Below are 10,717 nucleotides of genomic sequence, written 5' to 3'. Positions count from 1 at the left end.
CCATCTCACTCCCTGTCCCAGCTGTCCCCAAGGGTCACCCAACCCAAACCCTTCCTGTCCCGGGTGTTTTGTGGGGTCCCCGCTGCTGCTCCCCCAGCTGGATTCCCTGTCCCCGCTCCGCGTGCCGTCCCTTCCCGCCTGGCACGTCCCGGTGGATCCGTGCCGATGTGACAGGCGCCGGATCCGTGTCACCTCCGCGCACGGCAGACATGGGAAGCTAAAAGCCCTCGTTAACATTTAATGTCCCGGGTTTGCTAAGTGCAGCCGTCAGCCGGCCCTGGAAAAGCGGGATCGGCGGGGACGAGGCGGCTGCCGCAGGAATGTGCCGGGAGGAGCCGGCAGGAGCAGGAACGTGCCCTCCCACCCCGGGCAGGAGCGGCCTGGGGGCAGCGGCTCTGCGGTGACACTTATCCCGAGCTGGAAAACCCCGAAATCCCCGAAATCCCACGGACGAGGGTCCTGGAGAGGGACTGGCCCGTCCTGTGGTACTGGGGGGTGAGGGCGGCCAGACTGGGGGGGGGGGGGGGGGGGGGAGCGGGGGCCGGGGGGGGATTGGGGGGCAAGGACAGGGACACAGAGCCCGACAGCCCCCAGGGACCCCACAACTGCCTTACTGGGAACCCACAACTGCTTCACTGGAACCCCACAACTGCCTTACTGGGGACCTCACAACTGCCTTACTGGGACCCCACAATGGCCTTATTGGGGACTCCAAAACTGCCTTACTGGGGACCTCAACAGCATTACCGGGAATCCCACAATGGCCCTACTGGAGACCCCACAATGGCTTTACTGGGACCCCACAACTGCCCTATTGAGGACCCCACAACTGCCTTACTGGGGGCCCCATTATGTCCTTACTGGGACCCCACGATTGCCTTATTGGGGGCCCCAGAATGGCCTTACTGGAAACCCCAAAACCACCTTACTGGGGACCTTGACAGCGTTACTGGGAATCCCACAATGGCCCTACTGGAGATCCCACAACAGTGTTACTGGGAACCTCACAATGGCCATACTGGGAAGCCACAACCACCTTACCGGGAACGCCACAACTGCCCCGTTGGGGACCCCACAATGGCCCTACTGGGACCCCACAATGGCCCTGCTGTGCCCCCCCAGTGGCCCTGCTGTGCCCCCCCAGTGGCTCTGTTATGCCCCCCCAGTGGCCCTGCTGTGCCCCCCCAGTGGCCCTGCTGTGCCCCCCCAATGGCCCTGCTGTGCCCCCCCAGTGGCCCTGCTGTGCCCCCCCCAGCCGTGCTGGTTCCCAGTGACTCACGGGTGACTGGGAGGGCGTCAGGGGGGCGATGCTGCAGCTCTCGTGGGGGGTGCCGGGTGTGCCAGGGGGGGGTGGGCGTCGGGCAGCGCTCACCGTTGGCTCCTGGGGACACACACAGGGCACTTTGGGGTGGGAAGGGACCCCAGACCCCCCCGGAGACCCTTCCCCGAGGGGAGGACAACAAGGGAGTCACACCCTGGGCTGAGGGGGCAGAGTCACTGCGGGGGCCCCTCACAGGGCTGGGGGGGTTCCCACCCCCCGTGACCCCCGTGTGAGGGTCTCATCAGCACTGGGTAATTAGCAAGGTTAGTTACTAATATTGTTAATGATTGTTAATGATTGTTAATGAGGGATCAGCTCCTGGTGAGGGCAGGGCTGGGTGAGCAGGATTCAACACCTCCATCCCCGGGTTCAACATCTCCATCCCCTTTCCAGGAGCCCAGGAACCAGCACAGGGGGAGGAGACCCTCGGCCTTTTCCCCTGCTGGGTAAAATAATTCCGGGGTCCTGCAATCCCAGTTCATCCCCACTGACCCCGGAGACTCCCTGGGTGAGCCAGAAAGGTGGGAGGGAAACGTGAGGGTCACAGGATCATGGAATTGTGGGATGGTTGGAGCGGAGAGGAACCCTCACGGGTCACCTCATTCCACCCCCACCACGGGCAGGGACACCTCCCACTATCCCACGTTGCTCCAAACCCCATCCAACCCGGCCTTGGACACTCCCAGGGATGGGGAAGCTGCTCTGGGCAAGCAGCTTTAAGGCTTGTGTCCAGTGGGAATGGGGGAAAACTGGGAAAGAGCTGCCCCGAGCTGCTGAGTGTCTGTTCTAAGTCCACAGAGCCCCAGTTCCCGGGAGCCCCAGCCGTGTCCCACAACATCCCAGTTTGCTGGAGACCCTGGAAGCCGCGGTGATGCCAAGATATGGGGGTTCAGCCTCTGTGGGGGGCTCCGGGGGGCTCCTGCTCTCTCGTACTCCAGGGATCCATGAGGTGCTGGGCACAGGCTCCTGTTGCCTCCTCCTCTGCCTCCCCCTGGAGCCCCCCTGGCCCCTCCCTGTCCCCTCAGTGACCCCCCAGCTGCTCTGGTAGCAGAATTCCAGCCTGGGGACCCCCACGCACCCCAGCGCCAGGATGGGGGGAGCCCCGGGGCCGTCCCGCCCACACTCCCAGGGACACAGGGATCCAATTAACAACCGGGACTAATCACTGCCCACGACAGGGCCCAGGGACAGGCTCCAGCTGGAGGGGGCGGCCGGGAAGGAGTTGGTGGAGCTGATGGAGAGGGACCACATTTCCCGAGGGATTGGCCGGCTCTGGATGGGGTGTGGTGGGAATGGGGCACAGGGGAGGTGGAGGGACCGTCCACCCCACGGGCACTGCCAATGTGTGCCCTTTGGGACTGCCCCTCCAGCCAGGATCCTGCCGGGATCCGACCATGGGAGCCGGGATGAGCAACCCCCACCCACGGCCGGACTCTGGAGGGATTTGGGAACAGAGGAGGCTCCTGGGTCTTTCCTCAGGGAAACACAAAACTCCATCTCTCCTTCTCCAGAAGGTGTCCAAGCAAACCCACCCCCCCTCCCATTGCCACCAGTTTAGACCAGGACGCCCCAGGGCAGCTCCTTAAACCCCTCTGGCAGCTCAGGAGCCCCGGGCTCAGCAGAGGGGGTGCTCCAGGACCCCCCAAGAGCAGCAGCCGTGGGGTTGGGGTCAGGCTGATCCCGACTTTCCGGGATGCCGTGTCCTGGGAAGAGCCGGGGCAGGGGCACACCGTGGAGTCGGGGACAGGGATTGCCACATTCCCCCCGGGATTCGGGCCGGGGGGGCTCCGCTCCCCCCCGTGACATGTCTCCCGTCCCTTACACCTGCTCCGAGAGTGCCTTTCCCTGTATCCCGCGCCTGTGCCATGAATATTTGATCCCGGACAAACCGGGATGTCTCTCCGGTGTCTCCTCGTGCGGCAGAGCCCCGCGGGGAAGGGGCGGGGGGGGGGGGAGCGGTGACCCCCCCGGGGGTCCTGGAGCTCCGAACACGAAGGATCGTTCCTGGGGGGGGGGAGGGCCGCGGCCCGGGGGGCTGGGGGACCCCGCGGGGGGGGAATTCCTGCCGCGGCCTCCGGGGTCGGGATGCCGGGATCAGGTTTCCTCCCGCAGCTGGTTCTGGTTACCCCGGCGCGGGAGCGGCTCGGGGGCTGCCGAGGGGGCGGCTCGGGGGGACACCCGAGTGTGGGAGGGACCCCCAGCTCGTCTGGGGAGCCGGGGGACCCCCCACGCCGCCCCGGCCCCGCCGGGGCCACCCCCCCCCCGGGCTCATCCTTACCCATCCGCAGGCTCTGCATCCCGGGCTGCAGGAGCATCGCCATGGCCGCGCCTCCCGCCTGCAAGAGAGGACGGACAGTGGGACGGGGGTCCCCTCGGCACCGGGGGGGCCCCTCAGAGCGGGGCTGGGGGAGCACAGACTCGATGCCACCTCAAAAACCCACCAGGGATGGGGCCAACCCTTCCCAGGACCCCAAAACCCGGGTCCCGGTGGGCTGTGGGAGGGGGGGGGGGGGGGGGGGGGGCCCGCCCCGGGGGCTGTCCCGGTCGGGGGGGGCAGCGGGCACTGGTCGGGGGGTCACTGACTGCCACGGCCACCCTGGGGGCTGGAACAGGGTTCCTCTCGTGGGGCAGGTCAGGCAGATGTGTGGGACACAGATATGTGGGACACAGATATATGGGACACAGATATGTGGGATACAGATGTGTGGGATAGAGATGTGTGGGACACAGATATGTGGGATACAGATGTGTGGGACACAGATATGTGGGATACAGATGTGTGGGATACAGATATGTGGGATACAGATGTGTGGGATACAGATGTGTGGGATACAGATATGTGGGATACAGATGTGTGGGATACAGATGTGTGCAAAGTGCTGCTCCAGCACATTTTTAGGCTCCAATAGGTTATTTTTGGGGTTATTTAGGAAGCATTTATACTTGTTGCCTCGCTGGAAGCGCTGGCCGAGGAGCAGGAATGGCCAAAAGGATCCCGGCTCATCCCAGGGGCTGGGACCGACCAGCTCCAAAACTGTTTCCCAGGATAATCACCCCGCTCCTGGCTCTCTGCCCGAGGCCAGGGCATCCCAACACCTCTGGGGCTCCTCGCCCCTCTCCAGCCGCTCTCATCCCGCTCTTATCCCCCTCGGATCTCTCTCCCATCCCACTGTGATCCCGCTCCCATCCCGCGGGCTCGGGACAGGGCTGAGCTCATCGGGAGAGGCCTCACCCTGAGCCAAAGCCACCCCCGCGCTGCCCCCCCCCGCCTGCTCCGGGCAGCCTCCAACCCCAAAAAACCTCAGGATAAAAGGGCCAGGGGGGAGTTTTCCCTGGAATGGGGGGTTCAGCTCCAGGTACCCCGGTGTGGGAGCAACAGGGGATGAGGATCAGACCACAGCGGGGAACACGGTGCTGGGGGTCCTGGCAGGGCACTAAGGGGGTGCTGGCAGGGCATGGAGGGGGGTCCTGGCAGGGCATGGATGGGGGTCCTGGCAGAGCACAGAGGAGGGTGCTGGCAGGGCAGGGGGGGGGGGGGGGGTAGGGGGGGGGGGGGGGGGGGGGGGGGGGGGGGGGGGGGGGGGGGGGGGGGGGGGGGGGGGGGGGGGGGGGGGGGGGGGGGGTGGGGAGTGGGGGGGGGTCCTGGCAGGCTGACACTGTCACAGGGGCTACTCCACCAAAACGGGGCTTTCCAGGATGTTGTCCCACAAGGACCCGCTCCAGGGATCAGCCCCCAGCGCTGGGATTTGGGTCTCCTCTGGCAGAAACGTTTCCTGGGGCTTGGACCCCCTCAGGGCTGGGTCGGGGGGTGACCCCGGGAGTGTCTTCCCCCTCCATGGGGGCTGTGCAGGGATGTCCCCGTGTCCCCATCCCCGGGGACGGGGCCATCGGCCCGAGCTGGAGGGACTCTCCAGCCCTCGGTGGCTCTTGGTCCTGTCCCCTGTCTCTCTGTGCCCGGAGGGGCCCGGGGGGTCGGTCCCAAGCCTGTGCAGCCCCTCAGGCTCCAGTGGCCCAAATCCTCCCCCCCGGCAAACCAGGGCTGGCCAGGGGACACTGACCCCCCCTTTGTCCCCAGGGTGCCCCCCAGCCCCTCCCTGGGGTCCTGACGAGGAGCATGGGGGGTTCTCAGCCCCCCGAGGTGCCCCCCAGCCCCCCGAGGGGTTTCACTCGGCTGTGCCCCTCCTGCTGCAGGGCTGCAGACCTGGCTTTGGCATCCTGGGTGCTGGGGGTGTTTCGGGGTGCCCAGAGAGCCCAGCACCCCCCCAGTCCCGGTGGGTGGGCACAGGTGGACCCTGCCGTGCCCCCAGGGTCAGGATCCCTGGAAGATCCCGACCCCCCTGCGGCAGTTTGTGCAGGAGCAGCGATTTTGAGGACTTTCCACCATTTCCGCCTCTGGAGGAAACGGGGAGAGGAAACAAGTTTGGGAAGGGAACAGGGTGGTGGGGCCGGGAGTGACACCGGGGCTGTGGCACCGGGGCCTTGGCACAGCTGACCACGGCACGGGATTGCTGGGCACGGTGCCCCCGCACTCGGGGTGTCCCCACAACTGGGGGTGTCCCCACAACTGGGGGTGTCCCCACAACTGGGGGTGTCCCCCGGGGCTGGGGCCCTCGGGGTGACTGTGGAGCTCAGACCCGGGCGTGTGGGAGCCGGGGGAGGTGTCTGCCCCCACATCCCTCCTGTGCCAGGGCTGAGCTCGGCTGTGGGGGTGGGGAGCCCGCAAGCCCTCTTGGCAGAGCTCTTGGGGTTCCGTGGAGTTTGGGGGGTCCTTCCCCGTCCCCTCTGCCTGGCTGGGACACGGGAGCCACGGGCTGTCCCTGGCACGGGCTGCCACAGCCCCTGCAGGGCGCTGGCCCGTCACGGTGCCGTCCCTGCGGTGTCCCCGAGGGTCACAGCAGTGTCCCCCAGGGCAGGGGACGGGGTGCAGGGCACAGACCCCACTGGGAGCGTCCGTCCCCACTCCCACCCGTGCCCACAGCCCCCATCCCCACCTGGGGCAGGCCCGGGAGTCCTGGTACCCCCCAGCACCTCCGTGCTCGCTCCCCAGTGTCCCCAAACCGGGCAGAGCCCCCAGGGGAGGTGTCACCCTCACCTCGAGCAAGGGACGAGGCTGATCCCCTGATCCCCTCGCTGTCCCCCCCGCTCCCCCCAACCCCCCCCCCGCTTACCGCTAAGGGAGGGGGGACACGGGCCGGGGACCCCTCGGCGCAGCCGCCGCCGTCCCGGGCCGGCGGGGTGGTGGCTCTGTCCCCGTCCTGCCCTCGGGGTGGTGGCTCTGTCCCCGTCCTGCCCGCGGGGTGGTGGCTCTGTCCCCGTCCTGCCCTCCGGGGTGGTGGCTCTGTCCCCGTCCTGCCCGCGGCTCCGTCCCCGCCCGGGCCCCGCGCAGCCCCCCGCGCTCCCGCTTCCTCCCACTCGCAGTCCCGGCCCAGGCAGCGCCTCAAATTGCAATTCCAGCTGCAGATGTGGGAGCGGGAGCAGGAGGAGGAGGAGGAGGAGGAGGAGGAGGAGGCCGGACCAGCACCACCGGGCGCGGAACCTCCGCTCCCCGCTCGGGGCACTGCGGCCGCCGAGGGGGGACGGACCCCACGGGGGGCAGGGGGGTCCCAAACCAGCCGGAGTGCGGGGTCACCCCCGGGGCGCCCCCAGCACTCCAGTGCCCCTGCATTTGTCTGAACTGGCGCGTTTCTCTCCCGCTTTTGTCCCTCTCCACCCCGGGGGGACACCGGCACAGCCCCGCGGCTCCGTCCGTCCGTCTGTCCGTCTGTCCCGACATCCAGCCCCAGCCCGGCTCCACAGCCCCCCCGGGCCGTGCCCCTCCCCAGAGGGGGCTCCTGGCTTGGGCTGTGCTGGGGGGTCCCGGGGGTGGGAGCAGAGCTGGGGGGTCCCGGGGGTTGGAGAGATCCCGGGTCTCCGTCCTGCCTCTCCCAGAGGTCTCTGGGATGGGAACACACTGACCGGGGGGGGGCCCAAAAGCACAGGCAGAGCACCGGGATCATTGGGATCATCCTGATAACTGAGACACTCGGGATCGCTGGCATCACTGAGAGAGCTGAGGTGGTTGGGAACACCGGGATAATTGGGATAGTTGAGATAACTGGGATCACTGAGATAACTGGGGTTGCTGGGATCATCGAGATAATGGGGATTGTTTAAATCATTAGGATCACTGAGATAACTGGGATCATTTGGATCGCTGGGATCAGTGAGACCATTTGGAACATTGGGATCACTGGGATCATTGGGATCATTGAGAGAGTTGGGATCATTTGGGTTTTTGAGGTCACTGTACTGGGGCTGTACCGAGGCTGTACTGGGGCTGTACTGGGGCTGTACTGGGGCTGTACTGGGGCTGCTGGGGGTCGAGGTGGCCGGGGGGTGTCTCAGCCCCCCCAGCCCTGCCTGGCATCGCCGCCCCGGGGCCGGGGAAGGTTCTGGGGGGGGGGGGTGGGGGGGGGGGGGGTCAGGGCGGGGGCTCCGCCCGTGTTTGCGTCCCTGGCTCCCGCCGGGGATGAGGTAGCGCTTTCCGGGAATTGAGGCCCGGCCCATGGAAATGCCGCCCGGACAGGAAACCTGGGAGAGGACGGGAACGGGGCTGGGAGCGAGCTCCAGAGCCAGCGGGGACAGCGGGGACAGGCCAGGCTGCTGTGTCCCCACCGCGGTGGCATCGGTGACCCCAGCCCGGGAGCAGCGACAGGCGCTGGGCAACCCGGCCCCTCCCGCCCAGTTCGCCCAGTTTGCTGCTCCAAAGGCAGGCAGCTTCTCCCGGGGGCAAACTGGGCCTTCCAGAGCCGGGACCTGCAGCGTGAGGGGGGAAAATCTTCGCCAACACCATCTCCAGCACCATCTCCAGCACCATCAGCACCATCATCAGCACCATCAGCACCATCAGCACCACCTCCCACCCCAGCACGGAGCTGGAGGATGGGGGTGGAAGGAGTGGTGCAAACGCGGGTGAAGGGTGATGCCCCGAGCAGACCGAGGTCCTTGGTGCCCTCAGTGCCAAGGACACCCCCCCGGGGAGGGGCTCCCGCCCCCCGCGTCCCCCAGGCCCGCGCTGGCACACCGGGAGCAGGGATGGATCCCACCCAGCCTGGGAAGGGCTGGATCGCTTCCTTCCCACCGCACAACCCGGCCGGGGGGGCCCGGCCCAGGGGAGGGGCAGCCGCGGGGACACGGTGCCAGCACAGTGGGGACACGGTGCCAGCAGGGGCCACCCGAATTCCGCATATTCCCAGCGTTGCCCACTCCCCCCATCCCACCGCTCCAGGCAGAGTTGCAGCCCCTGGGGGCTACCCGGGTGCCCCCCGAGGTCCTGCCCTGAACAGTGCCCCACCCCCCGAGTGCTGCCCCCCTGCCCCGGGGGGGCTTTTTGGGTTGGAAGCCCCCGCTCCGGCTTCCCACGGAAGCGCCGCGGATGCCACGGAAAGCCCCGGGCTGCGGGGCCACCCGCGGGCACCAGGCACGTGCCTCAGTGGCCCCTGGTGCCGGGGGGGGCTCAGAACTGGCTCTCGTCACCCAAACCCCACAAAGCTGCTCCCCAAAACCCTCCCGACCCTGCCCGTGGGACCGGGGGTCAGTGAGGGAGGCTCAGGGGGGTCCCAAAGGGGTGACATCCCCCTGTTCCCCCCTGAGGGTGTGGGATTGGACACTGGGGCTCAGGGGAGTGATGGGGGGCTGTGACTCCCCCAGCTGTGACCCCCCCGGCTGTGACCCCCCAGGAGTGATCCCCCCGGCTGTGACCCCCCCGGTTGTGACCCCCCGGCTGTGACCCCTCCCAGAAAATCCCATCACACTACCGGGATGGGGAGGGAGGGAAGATGTCTCTCCCTGCCTGGGACCTTTGGGGTGCTGGGAATTCCCCAGGACCTCCTGGGGACCTGGGCTGGGCACCCTCAGCATCCCGGGGAGGAAAACTGAAGATTTGGAACAAAAGTGGCTCTTCCCGCCCTCCCGCATCCCGGGCACCCGCGGAGGCCTCCAGCTCCCAGAACTGATGTTTCAGGTCCTGAAAACCGTGAAAAGCGCAAAAACGGTGAGCAAAATGCAAAATGATGTCGCAAAGCGGCCGCCGGCGGGAACACGGGCCGGGAACACGGGTCGGGAACAGGGAACGGGAACACGGAGCGGGACCGCGGGGATGGAGCCACCGCCTCCGATCCCGGCGCCGCTGGAAGCGAGAGCCGTGTCGGGGACATCGAGTTGACAGCGACCGTCCCTGAGCGCTCGTAAACGCGTCCTGCGCTCCCGGCTCTGCATCCCGGGCCCGGGGACGGCTGGCAGGGGGTGGGAGGGGGTGGGAAAATCCTGGACCCCCCCGCAGCGGAGCGTGACCCCGACAGTTCAGCTCCAAGCGCTGGAGGGGGATCCGAGGAGGGGAAATGTCCCCGTGTCCCTCCCAGTGACACCCCTGGGGTGTCCCCCCGGGGCTGGGCAGTGTTGGGGTGAGGACACCCTTCAGGGAGCACCGTGGGGAGGGAGGATGCCTTAAACATTCCCCGGGAAGCTGCTTTCCTGAAGCTGCTTTCCCTGAACTCCCCCGCAAGCGCCGGGAGCTTCGAGCCGCTGTGTCCCTGCCAGCAGTTTTGGCAGGAATGGCTTTTTCCCTGCCAGGAACCCCACACTGGGATGTTTCCATCCCCAGCTGCTGTTGTTGTTCCTCCCCAAACCTCCCGTGGGTGGGAAAAGCCGTTTCTCACCCTGCTCTGCCCCGTCCCTCGGCCCCTGGTGTCACCACACAGGGATGTCCCGGCACCGAGGGGCCCATCCCACAGATCCCGAGCAGCTCCTGAGGCTCCAGGTGGGCACTGAGGGGATGGGAAGAGTGGACACGGCCACAACCCCTGGAGGAGACGAACCCTTGGGTCTGTGAGATGATTTTCCACCAGGAAAATGCCTACAGCCCATCCCAACCTGAGCACGGATGGGAGTGAGGGGGAATTCCGGTGGTGCCGGTGGTGCCAGGCAGCTCCAGAGCCTCTGGGAATGGCTCCTGGCTCTGGAGGAGTTGGGGACTGAGGGTTTGGCCCCTCAGGATCATGACCAGGATGGAACAGGGGTAACTCTGTATCCAAGTGCTCTCAGCTCCTGGTGCTCCAACATTCCATGGCCCGTGGGATGTGAGGCCACAGATCCCAGAGCACAACCTTCTCGAGTCCCTTTGTCACCCAGCACGGGAGCTGGGGGTGCTCAGAAACTCCTGGAATGCTGCTGGATGTCCTTGGGAAGTTCATGGAGCAGCCTGGCTGCCCGTGGGACAGGGCTGCTGAGCCAGGCCCTGCCTCTGCCACACCGGCAAGGATGGAGCATCATCCTGAGGAAGGATGGGAATGCTGTGGCTCTGGGAAGGTGAAGTATCACCCTCAGGAAGGATGGGAATGCTGTGGCTCTGGGATGGTG

At 66.9% G+C, this 10,717-nt stretch overlaps 1 protein-coding gene across 1 annotated transcript in view; it reads right to left on the bottom strand.

Moving 5' to 3' along the window:
* The window catches only part of LOC113940074 (heat shock 70 kDa protein 12B-like), a 15,005-nt gene extending 11,363 nt beyond the window's left edge, over positions 1-3,642 (bottom strand). The window contains 3 exon segments of the mRNA XM_027631152.1: positions 1,280-1,348; positions 1,350-1,381; positions 3,600-3,642. Coding sequence (XP_027486953.1) covers positions 1,280-1,348; positions 1,350-1,381; positions 3,600-3,642 — 144 coding nt within the window.
* Between the last annotated feature and the right edge of the window lie 7,075 nt (positions 3,643-10,717).

The sequence above is a fragment of the Corapipo altera genome, unplaced genomic scaffold (genome assembly GCF_003945725.1).
Source record: "Corapipo altera isolate COAL_440 unplaced genomic scaffold, ASM394572v1 240, whole genome shotgun sequence".
NCBI lineage: Eukaryota > Metazoa > Chordata > Aves > Passeriformes > Pipridae > Corapipo > Corapipo altera.
The sequence above is the reverse complement of the archived record's forward strand: the minus strand, read 5'-3'. Positions and strand labels throughout refer to the sequence as shown.